The sequence below is a fragment of the Epinephelus fuscoguttatus genome, linkage group LG18 (genome assembly GCF_011397635.1).
Source record: "Epinephelus fuscoguttatus linkage group LG18, E.fuscoguttatus.final_Chr_v1".
NCBI classification, from domain to species: Eukaryota; Metazoa; Chordata; class Actinopteri; order Perciformes; family Serranidae; genus Epinephelus; species Epinephelus fuscoguttatus.
In genome coordinates this window covers 38,004,577-38,026,241 of record NC_064769.1, presented here as the reverse complement: position 1 = coordinate 38,026,241, position 21,665 = coordinate 38,004,577, and the positions used below count along the sequence as shown (strand labels likewise).

Genomic DNA, 21,665 nt, shown 5'->3' with positions numbered 1-21,665 from the left:
TGACTTAAAGTGAGCATTATGGGAAGTATTCTTATTGGCTTCCTTGCAGAGAGTCAGATAAGAAAATTGATTCCACTATGAAGCTGCAGCAGCTGATCAGCTAACCTGTACAAAACAGAAGTATACTTCAAGTTCATTTTATTTAGTACACTTAGTACAAATTTATTTCTCACGTATACTTTATGTACTAAGTATACAGATATCAATGTGCTAGTAGTGTACTTGTAAGTTAGCTACTTTAATACTTCTTGTGACTAAACTAGCACACTTTTTACTTTATAAAAGTATGCTTGAAGTTGTTTTTTAATTTTTGAAAGTATACTTCTTCAGTTTAAAAATATACTTTTTTTAGTTTATAAAAGTATACTTACAAGTGTACTTTTTAGTTTAAAAGTATACTGGAAGTGCAAGAGTAGTAAACTTTGAGAACATAACTACTTTACATTGAAGTTTTATTTTGTACTGTGCCTATACTGGGAGCTATACTTAATACGTACTAGTTTATAAAAGTACACTTTAAAGTATACTTCAAGTAAACATATTTACATACTGTTACCTTATTAGTTATACACTTGTAGCCTACTTTTTAGTTTATGAAAGTACACATTAAAGTATACTCTCAGTAAACTACGAGCGTAAAAGCTTTTACACTGCAAGTGTACTTGTAAGTTTTCTTCAAGTGAACTTCACATCATACTTGTAGTTCACTATTTATATCTATTTTTTCCACCTTTAAGTATAAAACTAGGTTGCCATTCAGGTGTTACATGTTATACATGTATACTTAAACTGTTCTTTCAGTAGCTTTGACGTTAACTTAACGTGTACACAACCAGCGGACTATACTTGTCTCAAGTATATCTTGATCAAAAGATTTAGTAGAAGTATAAGCCGAATATACTTTTTTTTATACTTGTCAGTATGTAAGTATTCATACTGTTGGTAATATCTGATAAGGACACAAAAAGTAATCTGGAAGTATACTCTAAGTTTTTAGTTTAAAAGAGTAAATAAACGTCTTTGCTGTGAGGGTAGCTCAGCGTAACGACTGGAAAAAGATACCCAGTGTTTTTGGGGGGGATTATGTTTCCTGTCTCGATGCAAAGTCAGTGGTAGCGTATGCACCGTACAGACGTGAGTCTCTCAGCAGTATTTCCCAAAATGTCAAACGATTCCTTTAAGATATTCCTTCTTTATTTGACAAACAAAACAACAGATGAAGTTTTGCAGCTGTGTTTAAACAGTGTCTTTAATTTCAAGACCCTCACAACACATTAAAGTTTATATTAAACATAACTGGACTATAAAATACCTCCATACAGAACATTAACATATTCACGACTTAATAAATCTCTTCAGCTCAAAGACAAATTGAATCTTAATGCTAGTCCAAGTCTTTCGGTGCACTTCTCTGGTCGTAAACTTGTAGTTTATCCATGCAAAGTTATTTTTCTTTAATGATAAATCAGCCTTTCAGGGATTATGTGCTCTCAAACAAAGAGAAGAGAAGCTTTATGTGCAGGAAATATTCACCCTGACACTTTACATCTGCAGCTCCGAGGCAAAATCAGTTACTTAGATATTACTACAGAATATTTTTTAAGTAAACCCACAGGCTTTTACATCGCAGACACTTGCACTAGCATTAACAGAAGTCATGCTGCATCACATTTGACATTTCTGACACAATTAAATCATCTTAAAATGTTTGTAGCTGATGAATCATAAATATCTGAACTTCCCCTTCAGTGAATATTGGTCTGACTCATTTCCTACTATGTCTGGTTGAGCTGCCTCATATAGAGTAGTTATGACATACAAAGGGTGAAAGGGTCAGTTCACCAAAATCATAAAAATACACATATTCTCCATTAGCCTGCAGCGGTGTTAGCCGCACAGATAGTTTTGTTTTTATTTGTTCAGGTGTTTATATATTAATGTCTGAGATAGCTGCCTTCATATTGATACAGTGGAGGTGCATGGAATTAGTGGCTTTGCATGGCTGTACTCTGCTTTGAGCTAAATGCTAACATCTGCAAGCTAACATGCTGAAATAACAATGCTACATGTTGAGGTTTAGCAGGTTTAGCATGTACAGCAGTTTAGTTCAGCATATCAGCATGCTAACATTTGCTAATTAGCACTCAACATACAGTTGAGGATGATAGAAACATATTTAGATCTGCAGCTACTTCAAAGTGTTGGACAAGTTAAAATGTGACCTGGTGAAAAGTTAAATGATCATCAAAATTATTACGATTCATCCTGAGGGGAACATGAATGTCTGAACCATGTTTCATTACAATGCATCCAATTATTCTCTCACAATCAAAAATGTAAACTTGCTTTTAGGACTAAAAGAACACTCAGACTCATAAATGTAAGTCAAGCAATCAGTAACGTTATAAGGATTCATCCTCTGAGGACCCTCAATATTTGTACCAAATTTCATAGTAATTCATCCAATTGTTGCGGAGATATTTAGCCTAAAGCCAAAAACAAGAACCGCATGGTGGCCCTGGATGAAAAGTTGGATGACTAACAAAATCATAGGGATTCATCCTCTGGGAACACTGAATGTCTGAAGAAAATGTCATGGCAATCCATCAAATAGTTACTGAGATATTTTGCTCAAAACAACAAAAGTAAACCTCATGGTGGTGCTAGATGAAAAGTCAGAAGATAATCAAAGTCAGTAAGATTCATCCTCCGGGGAACATGAATTACTGCACAAAATTTCAAGACAATCCATCCAACTGTTGCCTAGATATTTCACCCAAAACCACAACTGTCTACCTCATGGTCACGCTACATAAAAACTTTGTTGATCATTAAAATCATTAGGATATATCCCCTGATGAATAGTCAGGGGATAAGTGAAGTCATAAGGGTTCATCCTCTGAGGACCTTGAGTATTTGTATCAAATTTCATGGTAATTCATCCAACTGTTGTTGAGATATATTGCTCAAAACCACAACCATCAACCTCAAGGTAGTGTTGGATAAATACCAAAATCATTATGATTCATCCTCCGGGAACCATGAATGACTGACTCAAATTTCATGGCAATACATTCTATTGTTGCTGACATACTGTGCTCAAAATAACAAGTGCAAATGTCATGGTGGCACCAGATGAAAAAGTCAGAGGATCATCAACATCAGTTGGATTCATCATCTGAGGAACAAAAATTTGTAACAATTCATCCAATTGTTGCCGAGACATTACACTTAAAACCACGACTGTCAACCTCGTGGTAGTGCTAGATAAAAACTTAAGATGATCATCAAAAATTAGGATCTATCCTCTGGGAACCATGATTGTCTGATATATTTCAGTCTGAACTAAACTGGTAGACTAAACGACATCGCCATCCCGAGAGCCCTGCAGCTAGCATGGCTAACAATCAATCGCTGTGAGTCTTTTACAAAACAACGTCCCTGTAACGCTGGAAAATCAACATTTGAACGGAATTTACCATTGAAGAAAATAATCCCTAGAAAAACTTTGCACCATAAACAATCCATTTATCGCCGCTGTATTTTAATGAAGGCACACATCTTAAAATCTAGTCACATAAAAACTATCTGCAGGCTGGACACCACTGAGTTGTTTAGAATTTGGGTGAACTGACCCTTTAAGGCCTGTTTGTGTGACTGGGCGTTTCCAAACCTCTTCACAGGATTCAGATTTCTCACAGCAGAGCCAAACGTCTTCAGCGTCCTTTGTCTTTTTGTTTCCACTCCTTTAAAAACGGCTCTTGAAAGCTTTGGCTCCGAGTTTTGTCATTCAAGTTTCGTCACTTTGCCGACTTCTTCTTTCTGTCACATGTTACTTCTTCATGCGTTAAAGAATGTGAAACATCCAAACACTTCCTGTGGAGGACTTCACAGCAGGTTGACCTTTGCCACCACTTGCTTGCAGCCTGTCTGGGAGTACTCATGCCCCCCCACCTCGGGGTAATATGTTATCTCCCCTGCCAGGCGCTCTATGTTGGTATGATCCGGGTAGAACCCCTCTCGAGTCATTTCGTCCAGGAAGCACTCCATCACATGACCTTTCTCCAAAAGGCCCAGCGGTAAGAGGTCCGCCTCTGTCCACAGTGAGTGGAGCTTCTCCAGAGTGTTGCGTAATATCGGAGTCAGCTCTTTTACCAGGTTACTATGACGACCGGATGCAGTGGAGATACTCGAGGAGTTGTGCAGCATGTGTTTGGTGATGTGCGCGTGACCCAGGTTGCTCAGGAACAGGTAGATGGCGTTCAGGTACTCGTTGGACTGCTTGGTGGCCATGAGATGCTGCAGCGCGTCCAGGATCTCGTCATGCATGTGCTCGGCCTCGTCGAAGATGAAGAGCGGGATCTTCTCCTCTTCCTCAGCCCGCTCCACCATCTCCGAGATGAGAGCGGAGAGGTCGCGGGCGCACTGCAGGGCGTCGGCCTCCTGGGGGCAGTGGTGGAGAACGTAGTACTGCAGCACCAGCGTCTCCCCCACCACGGAGCGGAAGTGTCCGGCCAGGAGGCGCCCCAGGTGGCTCTTGCCCACGCCGCTGGGGCCGTGCACGGACACCACCAGGGGTTTGTTGTGGACGTAGGTTGACAGGTAGTCCTTCAGGTGGGACAGGAGACCCTCCACCGCCCCCTGCTGCCCAAACACCTCTCTCCTCAGAGTCTTCTCCAGCCCCTCCAGGTCATACCTAGAGACGCACAGGGGAGGAAAGTTTCTGGTAAATTTCAGAGGAAGGTTTGGCTCAGGAATTCTGTAACTTTACACAATGTCATTATAAAACTGACACCCTTTAACACTGAACTTAACTGGGGGAAATGTGCGTATAAAAATCAATGCAAAATTAAATAAATGAATGAGCAAGAAATTTGTAAAAAGAAAAAATTAAAAACCAAAGAACTCCTACGCAAAGTCTACACCTTGAATATCAAGGTTATTTTGTAAACCTAGTCGTACCTGAGAACGTGGTCGTCTAGGTTCTCTATGGCGTTGTACACCTGGAGAGAAACAAGAGACAGATATTAAGAATATGAGAGAACATATCTGTGTCTCGAATCAGTACTGCAAACTATATATATATAATGTCTACACCAGTCTTTATAGAGCACACAAATTCCCGCTGGGATGCATGGACACGATGGACACGATGGACATGACACAAATGATGATGCAAAACAGGTGAATTAAGCGGTGCAAATGAAGCAAGTAGCACAATTGTCCGTCATACGCTTATCACGAGTTGAAAAATCTGAACTTCAGCAACCACCTTGCGCCACGATAGCCAATCAGCACTGAGATCCTCTGGGGGCGTATGACGGGAGGATGCATCAGTGGAAGTTTATTCCTCAATTTAGCGATTTCACACGTGTATGTCACAAGTTATTTGCACGTATGAAGCGAGTCAAAACAAAATGGTGCGAGAAGTATACTTGCTGCAGACAATGCGTACTCATACGCATCATGGCTGCCCTGCTTATTGTGCAGTCTTTGGTGCGTAGGCCGCTCACTTTGACTCGAGGTAATGTGATGTGTGCGCGAAATGCAATATTGACATGAACACTAGAGGCGCTCGTGCAAAGTAGACTTCTAAAGACTGAACGTGAGGTCAGGCCGCACATACCATCTCTGATGGTGGCAGAGACGACGCCTTTTCCTCTGCCGAATCTTAAAAGACATAAAATTATAATCTCCTCTTCATCGAGAGTTTCCATGTTTGTGTATAGCCTACTACATCCAGAAATACAGTGTCACCGCCTTCTTTGCTTTTCGCGACCTCTGTGTCTGAGTGCTGTGGTCTGCCCCTAGCGGAGACCACCAGTATCAGGCGTCTTGGTTGCGTTGACAAACGACCATGCTACAGAAAGTATACACACAGGCGCAGCACACCATGTACGCGTACGTTTGGCCATGCAGCCCGTATACTTGGCTCACATGCACTAACATGCACGTGTGGCCGAACTGTCGACCACAACAAATGACAAAGAAGCTTGGATTACAACACACACAGAGGGAGCGTGGCTTCGCCTTCTGCTCAGGACGCCATTACTCCACTACATCTGTTCATGGCAAGTAGGGCTGGGCGATGTAGCGACTATGTACGATATGCCGAAAGCAAAATATAAATTTAGACACTGTTTATATTGATATAGGGTCAAGTTGTGCCATGTAACACTTTTCTTTCAAAAAGCTATACCAGTGTGCATCTCTCTTCTCTCACACTGCACAAAGTTCTCCATCAACGCTCAGAGAGACACAGAGCTGCTCCTCTGTTTAATCTGTCTGTTCATTAGTCTATAGTGCGACATCAGTCTGTAGGCTGCACAAACTACGCTAAGCCAGCCCTAATAGCAAGGTGTTTACTGCTGTGTTATTGCTCTGAATGCTCCCTTAACTGTTATAGGAAAAGAAAATTAAACAATAATAATTCTTAAGAAGGTCGCTGACAGTTAATAGTTTTCTGAGATGTTCGTGGAGCGGTTTCATCACCATCTACAATGCATTTTTTGTTGGTTTCTTTTTGTCAGTCACAAGCAGCTCCTCCAGTTCATAGAGTGAGAATAGTTTTTATCAACAGCATCAAAACCAATGGTTTTAAGCATGTGATACTTTCCCAGTGTGAACAGTTTACATTCAAAACCTGCTCAGAATTCATAGGTAGTATTGATTTGGGACACAGCTCCCTCGGATCATCCAGTTTACAAAAATTTTAAGTAATAACATCTAAGAAATCTCAAGGTAGTGAGCAGCAGAGGGAACATTTTGGATCCTCTCCCAGTCATGCCGTGCCAGTCCGAATGTTTACTCCTGCAAGTTGGACCCTGTAATCTGCACAGATAATTTCTTTGGAAAGGAGACAACTCGTGTCCTCGTTTGTCGCTGCTGCTCAGCTGCAAAACTGCAGCAGGAAGCACAGTGTGACCTATCAGAAATATTTATGTTGGAAACTGCCAAATAAACTCTGTGTAATGCCGTGAGATACACGTGATAATGTCAGACACAGTCATGGTCGGGTGAGCTCACTAAGAGGCCCCTGAGGCATGAGTGAAACTCTTCTGAAGAGTTCCTTGAGATTAGGTGATGATGCGTAACCCACTCTAGACCTGACAGTAAATGAACGCCGACACGACTGAACGTGCAGACAAAGCGTTCAGTCTGTATTACACCCTGCGTCCTCAAACGAGATTTATTGGAGAGATAGAACTCCTCCCCCTCACTGTTTATAAAGCAGCATTTAGTTTCTTTACCTGGATGAAGACGATGGCGAAGAGCAGGTAGAGGCAGTACTTGGCTCGGCTTTGCTCCTGCTTTGGAGGGGCCCGCCGCCCCCCTCTGTTGGGAAACATCACCCGCTTCCTCCTCCTCTTCTTCTTCCTCTGAGGGGCGGCGGACGACAGGGTGGAGTGGGTGGAGTAGGTGGAGTAGGTGGAGAGGGGATCTCCGTCGAAGGTGAAGATTTTGGGGCTGGTTCTCAGCGGTGCTCCGGTGAGGGTCCCGGCTCCTCCCAGCCCCAGGGCCAACTCCTGACGCCTCTTCTTCATGGCCTGGTACTTCTGTTTGATGCGTATGACGGCGCGCAGAGACGAGGAGAAGTTGGACAGACTGGGGACCGGACCGTTTCTTTGTCCTTCGCTCTCCATCTCTTCATCCATCTCTCCATCGACCTCTCCCTCTGTCTGAGAGGCCGAGGTGCTGCTTTCCTGGTCACTCATCTGCAGAGAGAAAGAGGAGGACGTCAATGGAGCATTTTAACGTCTTTCAGCTCTTTGTTTTGGTTTTACATCCCCAACTTTACTCTTCTGGTTAGTTTTCTTGCGAACCAGCCTCTGTGCGCCACCTGCCCAGGTGTTGCTCTGCGTCTGCCGAATGTATAAACAGACATGTCAGCAGAAAGGTGTGACCTGATATTGCTTTTATCGATACACCAACTTTTCCATAAATCACTTTAGTAGTCGTGATAAGCGTCACTCAACCTGGAAAACCGGTTATATAATGTCCTCTGTGGCTCTGCAGGGAGTTCTAAGGAAATTACTCAAGTAACATCACCCTGGTATCTTTGCTTGAGCTAACGTAGGAAATGCAGAATTAAGTGTGTCTGGAATTTAACCCATGGATACCTCAGATATCTTTCGCTGTCTCTGCACCGGCGTCCAACCTTCACTGAGGAGCGACTCTAAATTGCTGGAGTACTGTTATTAATGCTTATACATATATATATATGATGACTAGTTTGAGCAAAAAGGCAAATAACTTCTGTTAAATGTCAGAGTTGATGAGCTGGATGAGAAGATTGATCCTCAAACAGGTTCAAATCCGGCTCGTGGCCCTTTGCTGTATGTCAGTCCCCACTCTCTCTCTCTCTCTCCCCATTTCACTCTCTGTCCTGTCATTAAAGGCAAAAAGCCCACAAAAAATAATCTTAAAAAAAAGAAAGGTTTTCGGTTTGGTGGGCTCACCTCCTACTGGCTCAACACATGTAATGGGGTACCCCAGGGTTCTGTGTTAGGTCCCCTGTTATTTTTCATTTATATTAATAGTCTTGGTCAAAATGAAGTTGGTGCCAATTTCTATTTCTATGCCGATGACACACTGATATATTGTGCAGGCTGTCTGTGTGTTATCCAGATACAGCTTATACAACTAAAGCTGGTTTTAAATGCTGATAAAATGAGGGTAATGCATGTCTCACATGCTGGGAAGAAGCCTGTGAACTCTTCTGATGTTCTTACTGTTCAGGGAAAGAAGTTAGAGCTCGTCACATGTCACAGATATCTCAGTGTTTGGCTCGATGACTTCCTGTCTTTAAACCTCAGTTCGATATTTTCTTCAAAAGCTGAGGCTGAAATTTTATTTCAGAAACAAGTCCTGTTTCTTCTGTGACACTAGGAAAAGGCTGGTTGTTGCTACGTTTTTACTGTGATCTGTTGTACATGAATGCATCTGCACATTGTTTGCACGTGTCAGATACTGCACATCATAGTGCACTGAGACTTGTTACAGATTGTAAAGCCCCTCACTCTTCACTGTACGCTTTATTACAGGGCTGACTGGCCTTCTTTTACTTTTCGTAGGCCGAGTCACTGATATTTGTTCATTTATAAAGCCATACTGGGTAAAGAGAGAGAGATCTGACTGTACGCTGTAAAATATTTGACTGTACATTCACAGTTGCATCATTTTTACAGTAAATTATTGTGGACTGACAGCTGTATAGTCTGATCTCACAGTAGTTTTGTCTGCATAGTACTGTGATTTAGCAGTACTGCTGGGGCTGGCCCCTAGCTGACCAAACGTTAGTTGACCAGAAAGGTCATTAGTCAGCAAGATTTCATTGGTTGCTTAGTCACAGGAAAAACAAAAAAACAAATGTGAAACTCTATTAGGAGCTGCGCCACTGTGCTACTTTGCAGATCAATATAAAATATAATCAGCTCACACGTGATGATGTATCATTATACCACTACTTATACAGTATTTCTAACTGTGATATTACTGATCTGAATATATCATTCATCTCTGGTTATACTCAGCCATCCTTCCTTCTTCTGTTATCTAACTTTAGTTCCTCAACATGAGCTACACTTGCACCTCGAGGCCTTTGCGAACAACTGCAGACTGACGTTACATACCGAACTGCCAAGTCATGCTATCAGTCACAGAGAAAGTGCAACATATTGTGAATTTCTCCGAGCCACTTCCTTTTTTTTTGACGGGGAAGGCGTGCCAAAATATTGGGGAACAAAAACTGGATGCAAGAAATTGTTCCAGATATTTGAGAAAAACAAGGTGGTGATGAAAACATAACAACATGCGCAGCTCGAGTGAATTCTGGGTGGTGTTGAAATATCTGCAGCAGAAGCCAAACTTGTATACAGAGAGCTGATAAGGTATCTTTACAGATTGCAACTCACTCATCAGTCAGCTAATACTCTTTATGATAGCAGTTATTGCATTTCACTTCACAGATTTATAAGTTAAAGGACTAATTTTATAATTCATGCCTTCAGTTGTTGCTTCTTTACAGCTCTCCACACGGATGTGACAGTCGTCCAGGTACAGCTGCTGTTTTCCCTCACACATAATATTCAAATCAAGTTAATAATACTGTGGAAATGACCCTGCAGAAAGAAGGAAGTGCGATCCATTCAGGAACATTTGCTGCATAATAACTCCGCCTGTGTAAATGCACACACACAAAACTCTAAGTTTTGCAAACCTTAAAAGGCAAAATGCATTGCATCTGCTTTTAAATCAAGATACTGTTGCACACATTCCTCAATTTTGTTTCTCTGTCTTAATAATTCACACTCTTCAAGTCAGCCTGCAGAAACTGTCACTGCTGCACAATTAGGCTTCGATATCATGCTGGTTACACACTCCCCGTGGTGTTTCAAAGCAAGCAATGGGTGTTTTTTTAGCTTTACGAGAAAGGAGGAACTGTCAGTTACACCCAGAGCAGGGCAGGTCAATGACAAAATGTGCCACACACAACCCAATCAATCCTCCAGTGAATGACAGTCTGAGGGATTTATCTCCTTCCTGGCACAGCAGAGGGGAAGAACAGCTCCAGTGAAAAAAAGAGTGCGTGCATTGTGTGAGTGTGATCAGAGTCGGATATTAGCCTTGGCACAGAGGCTGCTTCATGTCTGGTAAACTTAATAAACTTTGGGGTATTCAGCACAGAAGAATTCAGCAGAGCTCAGTGGGGGAGAGTGAAGGGAAAGACTATCAGTATCTGCCTCTCTGCTGTCTTTTCACATGCATGGACCTGAGAGGACCGGCCGCATACCAAACATTTTCAAGCTCTTTCATGGTGTAAAAAAATACCTTTCTGTCAGCTTTTCTTTCTTGAGTTCTGCGTCACGTTCAGCTGCAAAAACATGCAGAAACTTAAAGCTGAAACACAAAGAGACACAGGTGAGCAGCTTTTTTTTTGAAAATGTGCCTTTTCTTTTGTAGTGTTGAGTTTCACTGAGAGCACAAACAGGTACTAAATTACTGCCTCACACCCTGCTGCACACACACACACACACACACAGCAAGGAGAGGGGGAATGGGACAATGAAACACAGGAGGTGAAGTAAAAACACGCAAGAAAAACAAAGTTTTCTTACCTCCAACGTGGCTCAAATGCTTCTAAAGAGAAATATGTGTTAGTCCATAGCTTGGGGAGCGCAGAGAGAGAGAGTAGACCCACACAGCAAACAGCTCAACTCAGGAAGAGCCCTCCTATCTGTCTATCTTACCTCCAAGTCCTGTTCTCAACCATCTGCTGGCTCCTCCTCTTCTTTCTTCCTCTTTTATTCTCTCATTCTTCTTTCTGCTGTGTTCAAAGGCTCCAACACACTACACCACGCTACTGGCTCATGTAGCAGCTATTGACTCGCAGTTGTGCCTTTCAGAGCACAGAGTGCACTTCAGGTGCTGTGTTTTTCAGCTTCTTAATGATCTTCACAGGTGGAAACCAAATCCTAACTCCAGAACACAGGATTGATTTACTGAAGGAGTATTTCACCCACATAATGAGCTTCTGTGTATCAGGTACTCACCATGTGTTAGGATGAATTCATGGAGGAAACTTCACTTGGTAAACAGAGAAAACTGAGAGAATTCATCGTCAGACAGTCAGACCTACAGCTCGTGCACTATGATCCAAGGCTCTTTTTCTAGTCGTGTGCTCAGCACTTCCATTTTCACTGCAACCTTACGATTGAGGATATTTCTGCATGTGAGTCATGCCTTTAAAGGAGAAGTCTGGTATTTTGCACTTTGAGCCCCATTTCTGGTTGTTTATGATGACATAGAATGGCTAAGACCAGAACAGTACGATTGCTCATTTTCGGAGAATTTGTCTTTCTCCTGCCTGGCTCAACACTGCTGCCTATGGCCATGTGTGAACCTGTCCTAAAACCACCCTGAACGTTTGTTTTCAAAGCCATGAAACTCACCGAGTGGTCAGTGGTGTTTGTTGATGTTCTGACTTAAAAATCGTAGCTAACTGTGGTTTCCGTCCGTGTTTGTTTTGCTATTCATCTCGATTGTGGAACTATTTTTTCAGCTGCCTCACACCCGTGTGTAAACTTCTGCTTGATCATTCGTTTGACCCTGAAGCGTTACACACTCCAGCCCACTTGATGGCGATAATGCTCCTTTACGTGGGTGTCGCCAACCGGCAGGAAACCATTGCAATGTAATGGGACGCAGAGAAGAAGCAGAAGAATAGGGTTGGCGTTGTGTTCAAAGGCATCGTACTGCGAAGGTTGTTTACAAGCGAGTAATCCATTGTGCAGGTGTTTAAACTTATTACAAAACTTTTTCGTTCCAATGTGCACACAGCACTGTCGAGCCGGCACTTTCACTGAGCTAAAAGACTTCAATGACCACGACTTTGACGTAAACAAACCCCTTTCCATTTCTGGTGGCGGATTACTACCAACGGACAATGAGGCTTCTATAGAAAATAAATGGATTAGACAAAATGTCAAATAAATCATCACAGTTTGCCACGATTTTTGTCAGAACATCAGCAAACACCACTGAGCACTCGGTGAGTTTCATGGCTTTGAAAATGAACGTTCAGGGTGGTTTTAGGACAGGTTCACACATGGCCATAGGCAGCAGTTTTAAGCCAGGCCGGAGAAGCAGAATTCTCCGAAACTATTCTGGTCTTAGCCACTCTGTTTCATCATAAACAACCAGAAATGGGGCTCAAAGTGCAAAATACCGGACTTCTCCTTTAAACCAAGCTGCAGTTCCTCTAATGTCCACTTGAGGCTGGCTCCAAGATTGAGTCAGCCCCCATAGACGTTTATACTGTGAGTAAACAGTATGATGTTTTTGGTGGGCGGGGCTTAGCTGGAGGCAAAACAGTTCTCCACAGACACAAGTTGTGTTGTCTTGTTTTAGACGATGGAGGAAGATGATGTGAGTGGTGCGTTCAGAAACACTCATTCAGAGTGGCAGAGCGCACTCTGGACACTCTGTCTGTGGAGACGGAGCAGCAGAGCGCCGAGCGGAGTGAATGTGTGATTAACTTAACCGTTGGTTCATTCATGTAGAAATATAACGCTGCGTTTCTTCCACCAACAGGGCTCTCATTTTAGTGTAGAGCGTCAGACTGAATTTACCAACGCACCATGTCAGGTCACTCACTCTCCGGGACCGCCAGTGTTACTTGAATAAGTAAACACTGACCAACGGGACCAGACTGGCCGACCCGTATGCTCTCACTCAGTGGATGGATGATGTCACAGGAAGTACTGAGCAAACGACTGGATAGATGAGACCTGGATTTTACTGCAGGAGTTGTGAGAGAGTTTGTTAATGGATGATTTAAATGGATAATGTTAATGGATAATATTTACTTTATTGGACAATCATGGCTCAACTCTTCCCTCAGCGTCATCTGTACAGATATGATGATACTTTCGGTAACACTACTGTTGGTGTCTGAGTAACTGCACTGTGGTTGTGTCTATGAGTTACACAGGAAACATTACTAATCATATCTTAGTTCAAAGGAAACCTAAAAGCATGTTCGCTGATGTAACTGCAGACTTCAGTCCTCATTAACTTGCTCTTGTCTTTCATGGCACATCTTCTGTGACTCAAGTATCAACCAGTAATGCACATGAGTACTTGGGTATTTCCATTTTAATTCATCTGACAGCTGTAGTTTGCAGATTAAGATTTTAGCTACAAAACATGATCAGTTAGTAAAATATGATGCAGCGGTGCAGGTTAAACTGTCCAACAGTGAATGGAGTGGATAAATCAGCTCCACCTCAACCAGCTGTGTACACGAAGTGCATTCTACTGATAATACTTGTACTCTGACTTATAATTCTGAATGCAGGATTTGTACTTGCAGTGGAGATATTTTAGTGATACTACCAGCGTGGCTGTAAAGAAATCGGTCTGTTATATTTATAGAGAAAAAATGATTATTCACAATCTTTTGTTTTCTAAGGGTGTTTAACTTTTTGGTGGTTTTAAGAAATTTGTAAAACAGATGTAAAAACTCCTTTTTTAAAGCCCTGATGAAGACCTGCAGTGGTCGAAACATGTTGGCTCTGTTAATGATTTATCCGCTGCAATACAGGACTTTTTAATTTTAATTTACTTCCTTCCTTGTTCTCTATATTTTTGGAGTGCCTCCCTGTCTATCCTGTTGTTTCCTGTTCTCCATGAGCACCTGACACAAGGTTCTGATCTACCTTTGATTATACAGAGCAACCAGTCGTCTCTCTCTTGTCATATCAGCAGAAATTGGCATGTTTGCCGATTCTGATATTTTATTTTAAAACCAATATCAGCTGATACCAACGATGGGCTGATGTCATCGTGCATCCCTTGATGTTATTGTCTGTACAGAGGTTGGCTAACAAGCATTTATGTATACAGCTCCATAGATGTGGAGTCTGCTACAGTTTTTCCTTGTGGTAATCTCATGTTGTGGTTGTGTGTTTCATATTGCTTTTTTGGAGTTGCATGTTTTATATTTTGTATGTTTGTTCTATGTTGCTGCCTGTCTTGGCCGACACACTCTTGAAATGGGAGATTTTTAATCTCAAGAGGTTTTCCCTGTCAAATAAAACAAAGGAGGAAGGAAGGAGGAAGTGCTGCTTGGCTCTGATGGCTCGTTGGTGAGGCAGGTAAAAGTACAAGAAAAGGGTCATTATTAAACGCTGATAGAGTCGATACATGTTGGTCTGTTGATAGATGAAGTGTCTTGGTTCCTATTTCCATCAATCTCCTTATTTATTTTAGACTGCTGGGATCTTGTTTTTTTTATGTCGCTACAACTACTGGATGGATGGATTGCAGTGAAATTTCCAACAGGGACACATTTAATCTTTTATTCTTTATTAGCTCCATCGTCAGGTTCAAATTCTAATTTGTCAAATACCTGCAAAACAAAAAACATTCCCATCGGCCTCAGCTGCACTTTGGGTTTACCGCTAAACAGCAAAAGTTAGCATGCTAACACGCTAAACTAAGATAGCTGACATGGTGAACATCACACTAGCTTTCAGCTCACAGCAGCACTGTGCCTGAGTGCAGCCTCAAAGACTGAATCCAGATGTCCACCCTCTGGACCTGCAGGCTGAGCCCTCGCAGACTTCAGTCGTACGCTCTGTGACAACTTCACCATCATCACATAAAATCTGAGGGCAGAGGCCGCAATCTAACAGAGAGCCCTCAAGACGGTTTTACTCATTGCCATGGAAATGCTCAAGCGACGATTGCAATCAGTGTCTGTTCATCTGACCCTGCAGATAACAAGATATAGACCTCACGTACAGGGCTGGTCAAAATAAAGTCTGTACAACATGCAGACTGCAGACATTCAAATACAGAGGTGTTTATGAATCAGGGCAGAGCTAGGACTAAATAAACTGGGTCGGTCTATTTGTGACATATATTTTATATATATTCAGCATTACACTGTGTGTAGGCTGCAATAATACAATTCATTTTGATTCCCTATACATGTCTCTGTATCATGATGTCGTTGAATATTATTTCTGCTCTACACCAATAAGGTAGAAGTTATTGGGCCACGGTAACTGTTTCACAGATCCATAAGTTTTGTTTTTTAGTCGGCTATTGGAGAAATAAAACAACGTCACGTCCACACTACAATAAATTGTGGACAATTAAATCAGTGAGGTCTGATGAAGTCTGCAGCCCAAGCAGACTCTCTGGAAGTCTGCAGAGAGTCTGCTTTAGGCCGCTTGTGGACTGGAGGAACTGACCTATGGCTAAGCCCCGCCCTCAAACACGATGAGCCAATCACAGTGCGTATAGCCATTCCCATACACTGGGACATTCTCTGCCTGGACGTCCATTGAAATGCATTACAGAAAGTCAGTTTGTTGGGTTTTATGAGCTTTTTCTGAGATTTGAAGTTTAAAAATGGTCAAACGGTGTGCATGGGGTACATGCAACTCTGACACAAGGTATCCTGAGAGGCTGGGCGACCAGGTGTATTTTTACACTTTAAACCACATCTCAAGCGAGAAAAGTGTCTCCTTTGGATAAAGTTGTGTGGTAACGTTAGACCACAACATCAACTCAACGTGAATAAGATTAACAATGATGTCTACATCTGTTCTAAGGTAAGTCAACATTGTGTTTGAGGCAACATATTGTCACTTTGCTGGAAAGAAATATAAAGTTATCTTTAACATCTCTAGCTAACGTTAGCTAAAGTTAGCCTAACGTTAGCTCCTAGCCTGCGTTGTTCATCATGTCACCTTGTTTGCTGGGAGTTCATTAGCCTATTTTGTTCTAGTTTTGTACTTTGGTGATGGTACATCATTGTTAGCTGTTGTCCAAAGGGCTCTAGTTAAGCTAACGTTAACTTCTGGAGCTTAGCTTCATTAACTTATCTGTAATGGCAGAGATAACAAAGGTTGGCAAACGTTATGCTGAATGATTCAGTGTAAATACTGTAGCACCAAACTAACGGAGAGACACTCTTGGTAAAGATGGTAAAAAGGCCGTTATCCTTTTCTCATATTCTGAGCCAAAAACCTTAACTTCAGTGGCACTTTAACTTGTTGTCTTTGATGGTGACGGCAACCAGATGCAGTTCACAAGCGTACACTGTGACCTGTAAATTTTGGCTTGTAATTTAAGCTTTTCATCGACCTTCTCAACAATAAAATGATGAATATATCCCTCCAATGCGTAGTTTAGGCCCTTTTGGTTACTTCTCAATGACATCTGATCGTTATGTCTCCAAAAATCATCAATTGCCTCCTGTGAAATGTCGTGTACTGTGACACCTGCCATAGCGCCGGGCACTGAATGTTGATAGTTTGTCCGAGTGAGTGGAGGGGGCGTGGCTTAGCCAGAGGTCAGTTGTAGATCTGGACGGCCTAAGCACTGTCAGGCTTCCCGGATACACACGCAAAGTCCGCAAGTCTGCAAGGACGGTGAAATCCAGACATTTGGATTCGGCCACAGAGCTGCTAGCATGTCGTCACATTGTTGTATGGCTACTTTTACTTAAGAGTAGGATCTGAATTCTTTTTCTGCAGCTACATGACTAATAAAATTTAAGGAAAAACACTGAAATGGTTCCATCTATGAGTTCAAATGTGACAGAAGTGAGAGGGCGGGTCTTTGATTGGGGAAAAATTGAGATTTTTGATTGACAACACCAGAAACCGATGGTTAGTTTTGCAAAATTATGAGAGCTTACAAGGGTTGCACGCACAGCTGAACATTTCTCAGCTAGTATTTTCATGTTGGGTTTGGACAAAATAAGCTCTTTAAATAGCGTCAATTTTGGTTCTGGGAATCTGTGATCGCCTTTTTGTGACATTGTTTATAAACAATGATTAACTGATGGTGAACAGTGACGGTTGGTTGCAGCCCTAGTTGCGTGGGCGTACAGACTTTAAAGGGATATAAAAAGAAAAGCAAAGAGGAGTGGCAGATGTTTGTATACTGGATCATTTGCCTACGACTGAATGTGTAAAAGCAAAGCTTGTTGCACGCTGCATCCACCCAACAGGGCTTCATCGCATTTGTAATGAGGACTAATGACATTAATAACAGCTGACCATGTGACAGTGACTAACGCTCAGAAACAGCTCGAGTGTTAGAAACACTGACAGAGATGATGTGGAAAGGAAGCTATTAGACTGCTGGAGGAAGCTCAGGAAGTCTGAGCGTTTATCATCTGTCACTGTTTCTCTATGCAGCTCCATCCAGCCTCTGTACACAGTTTACTCTCGACTAGCTGCTGGAGTAAACTGTTAACTTTGTCGTAGGAGGAGGAGGAGGGATTAGTCAGACATGACAGCATCGCTGGGACACGTGTGGCAGTTTGTTCAGGCCTCGTACGGTCTGAGCTCAAACGCTGACAGTGAGACATACACTCTGATGCAACAGGTGACAAGGGCGTTTTCATTTTTAGCTCCACACATCAAAGGTGTTAACAAAGCTTCTCACAGTGTTTGCATCACTTGCATCTGTTTGTTAGATCTTTATCACCTCATGAGTTCACCGCAGAGCGACGTGAGCAGCTTTAGAAAACTGTTTACTGAAGGTTGGAGCCAACGACGAAAACTGAAACGGCAAAAACTTGTAGGTGGACTGAAATTGTGCCGTCCAGTGTGGATGTTAATTAACTCTAACACACACACACACACACACACACACACACACACACACACACACACGTTTGTAGCCACATCCTTTGTTTCTGTTGCAACTCATGTAACAGTACGAATTATACGACCGTCAAACCCTTTCAGCACAGAACCTTTGGAACCAACAGTAACCCTTCAGACATGGTAGACCCATCACAATGTAAAGTCTATGGGCTGAGCGAGAACTTGTGGGCGAGGCCACCAGGAGCAACACTACTGCTCATGTTCAGCGGCTCTACTAGAATGACAAGGCGCCATCTTGGGGTCCAGTATCTAGATATTATTACACATCTATGGCACAAAGTCACAAAGCTTGATTTCCACGATATAAAATGACTCAAATCTTCTGCATCGTGGGGCCCGCCAATTTGCGAATCCTTGGATAGCAAAGGAACGGCCCACTCTACTCTGCCTCTGATTGACTCACCCTGACATTCTTACCCTGAGCCTAACCAATCCAGTCAACCATGGTAACAAGTACCAGCCCTATATCAAGAGTAGGGTGGGTCATTCCCTCGCTATCCTTGGATTTGTAAATTTACGTTGGGCCCACAGATTATGTGAACTACCGACTTCTGCTGGCTGAGCGGCTAACTTCCAGTTTAGCCCTCTGCTAGCTTGAATAGGGATAAAATAATATACTCGTACAATCAACTCCTCTCAAATCCTGAATCAGATCAAATCCCACTTGTGAAACAAGTCAGTCTGCAGCGGTTGTGATGCTCAAAAATATGTATCTACTGATTTACAAAGATCTCTTTTTACAATGTAAGTCTATGGGAAAAAGTCTGTCTGGGCCCCAGGGCATCACATGACGCACCCAGCAGTTGTAATTCCACTGTTTGGCCACTATGTAAAATTAGCTTCAAGGCATTTAAAAGGCGCCGTAATCGTACCCTTTATACAGAGTGGCGAGGTGGAATAACCGTGCAACATTCCCGCCTTAAATGGGCAGCATAAGGGCCGTTTCATAGTCAACGCACGCAACGTGAGCAAGCGACACGAGTAACGTACTTCCTTTCATTGTCAACACATTGAACGCAAGCGACGCAGGCAACACTTGAAATGCAATACATCGCTCGCGCAATAGGGGGTAGCAGAGTCACCGGTACATTCCAGCTAGCTAGTACTACTGTAGCTAGCTAGCACTGCTATTTTATTAGAGTGCAGGGCACTAGAACTGTCATATAAATGGGGGTGTGCCCGTACGAGTTTGCAAAGTTCTTCCTATTCGCCTGCCATATTTCATACCTGCTTCTTTTGTGAATAACAAAAAGTGGTTAATTACAAGTACTTCGCTTGCCTTACCACCCCCGGCAATGCTGACAGAGTGTGACAGAGCCAGGCTAACTCCTGTTTCCTGTCTTTATGCTAAGCTAAGCTAACAGGTATCGATGTCATTTTCATTCACTGCTCATTATTATCCACTTCTCATTATTATTATTGTTATTTATCACTATTTCTTGTATTTGTGTACTTATTTTGCATGCCTAGTTTTTTAAGTTTTAAGTTTTTAAGTTTAAATTTTTTAAATCTTTAATCTGACTCTTTCCCCCTGACTGCTGTAACACTGGAATTTCTCAATTATGGGATCAATAAAGGTGTATCGTAGCTTATCTTATCACCTCACTTTTGGCGGGAAAACAAATGAGTTTATTTCTCAAAGTGTTAGAGTATTTCTATGACGGGCTCTCAGGCAAAAAAAAATCTTCTTTTCCGACCTTTTGAGAGTGATTAATCTTGTGAGCCAAGTGTTTGATAAAATAAAGTAAGGTGCGTCCTCTCTACATCTGAGCTCTGAATTAAGGCTTTTTGGGTTCGTCTAAAGCTTTTACACAAATATCCTGCAAGTTAAAATGTTTTGCCAAGTCATGAATCTAATGTAAAGATGCTCAGATACTTAGAAGGAGTGAAAAGAGAGACTTGTTGCTTCATCTCCACACTGACCTCTTGTTCAGGGTCTTACCTTTAAGGTCAAATAGATGGCGCCTGTGTTTCCAAAATACGTTGTGTGATCAATGTATACAGGACAGGTGTACAGGCTCACATGTGAGACAGGTAGAGGTCATAAAATCTGGATCAGTGGTTCCCTACCATCTAACTCACATGTGGTGGAAAAGAAATGTTTAGATACTTTAATTATGTGAAAACATTTTTTTTTATTATTTTAATGGGTTTTAAAAAAGTATTTTGATTCTTTAATTAAAAAAAATGGGGATGTTACATTAAGTGATTTTTGGCTGGATTAATTAATTAGGGGGAAATTTTAGATTCATTAAATACGTGAAAAAAAGTTGGATTTTTTTTTTAATTAATTGAAATTTTTTTTGGATTCTGTAATTAAGTGAAAAAAAGTATTTTGATTCTTAAATTAGGGTAAAAAATAGATTATTTAATTAAGTGTTTTTTAATTCTTTAAGTGAAACCTTTTTTTATTCTTTAAGTAAAAAAAAATGTGGGATTCTTTAATTCAGAAAGAAAAAGGGTATTTTGTTTTCTGTAAAAATTCAGCCGTAAGAGAGTCCTGCAGCCAAAATTTAAAAAGTGTTGACAACAAAATGTACTCAAAGTACTCAGAAGAAAGGACTTGTGGCCCTCACTAAATGTTATATTAAATTATTGGTTTATTATTACTGATGCTTTAACATGCAGGGACTTTATTTATTTTTATTTAGGTCATAATTTGGCAGAGTGACTTCAGGATCCTTTCAGGTGCTTCCAGGTTACTGTCATGGTATCCTCTGTGGCTCATGTACTCCTGGTTGGGAATCACTGACCTACATCCTGAATGGTACACAAGCTTCCTGCTCCTCCCATAAACGCTTCCCCTTAGTGGGTTTAACTCAGACATCTGTCCCTGGACTTTCCAACGCAGATAAACTGCTCGGATCAGAAAAAGCAACGTCAATGTTTCTCCTCTGTTTATCTTCGTCATCCTGATAAGTGTTCAGTATGAGACGATGAGATAATCAAGCTGATACTCAAGAGTGCCCTGACAGTGTGCCTCTCATCGTCGGCGACTATAAAACCAGAGTGTCAGCTCGATGACAAAAGACCAGCAGCCGTGCTCCAAGTGTTGCTTCACAGAAATTCAACTGTCACATGTTGTTTTCAATTTATGCTTCAGTGGAGCGTTATCAGATGTCTCCATCGTAACTAGAGAATCCTGTTTCTATCACATTAATATCCCTTTCAACCAAAATTAGCGTGTGTATGCACCGGAAAAACCAGTAAGAATATGTGCTGGTCTCCTTTCCAATCGCCAGTGGAGAAGAGTTGCGTACACAGCTCTGCAGTAGACATGAATACCTTTCTATTCTTTCTTTTTACTAGTGTGTCACATTTGACATCCCATGACATCCCAGACCGGCCGGAAAACAGGTTAGTAAACAGCAGAAAGCAGCAGATCATCAAAAATGTTGCAGTGGTTACTTCTTTTTTATGTCTATTTGTTCAGTTTCTTTCAAACTTGGTCCCGATTATGTTAGAACACTG

General features: G+C 41.8%; 1 protein-coding gene across 2 annotated transcripts; it reads right to left on the bottom strand.

Moving 5' to 3' along the window:
- Window positions 1-1,176: 1,176 nt before the first annotated feature.
- Window positions 1,177-11,673, bottom strand: tor4aa (torsin family 4, member Aa). 2 transcript variants are annotated; one of them, XM_049604478.1, is made up of 6 exons: window positions 11,553-11,673; window positions 11,118-11,474; window positions 10,831-10,899; window positions 7,251-7,715; window positions 4,963-5,003; window positions 1,177-4,696 (listed from the first exon to the last, which is right to left on the bottom strand). In XM_049604478.1, exons 4-6 carry the CDS (start codon window positions 7,713-7,715, stop codon window positions 3,889-3,891), a joined length of 1,314 nt encoding a protein of 437 aa, XP_049460435.1. In that variant the 5' UTR covers window positions 10,831-10,899; window positions 11,118-11,474; window positions 11,553-11,673; the 3' UTR covers window positions 1,177-3,888. The 2 variants fall into 2 exon arrangements, with proteins under 2 accessions (XP_049460435.1, XP_049460434.1); XM_049604477.1 differs by having other exon boundaries at window positions 10,831-10,873; window positions 11,118-11,673.
- Between the last annotated feature and the right edge of the window lie 9,992 nt (window positions 11,674-21,665).

Excerpts from the sequence above, each read along its gene's own strand:
- tor4aa (XM_049604477.1), bottom strand. The coding sequence starts at position 7,715 with ATGAGTGACCAGGAAAGCAGCACCTCGGCCTCTCAGACAGAGGGAGAG. Across the intron at positions 5,004-7,250 it reads TCGCCATCGTCTTCATCCAG|GTGTACAACGCCATAGAGAA; the intron begins GTAAAGAAACTA and ends GTTTCTCTCCAG. Across the intron at positions 4,697-4,962 it reads CTAGACGACCACGTTCTCAG|GTATGACCTGGAGGGGCTGG; the intron begins GTACGACTAGGT and ends GTGCGTCTCTAG.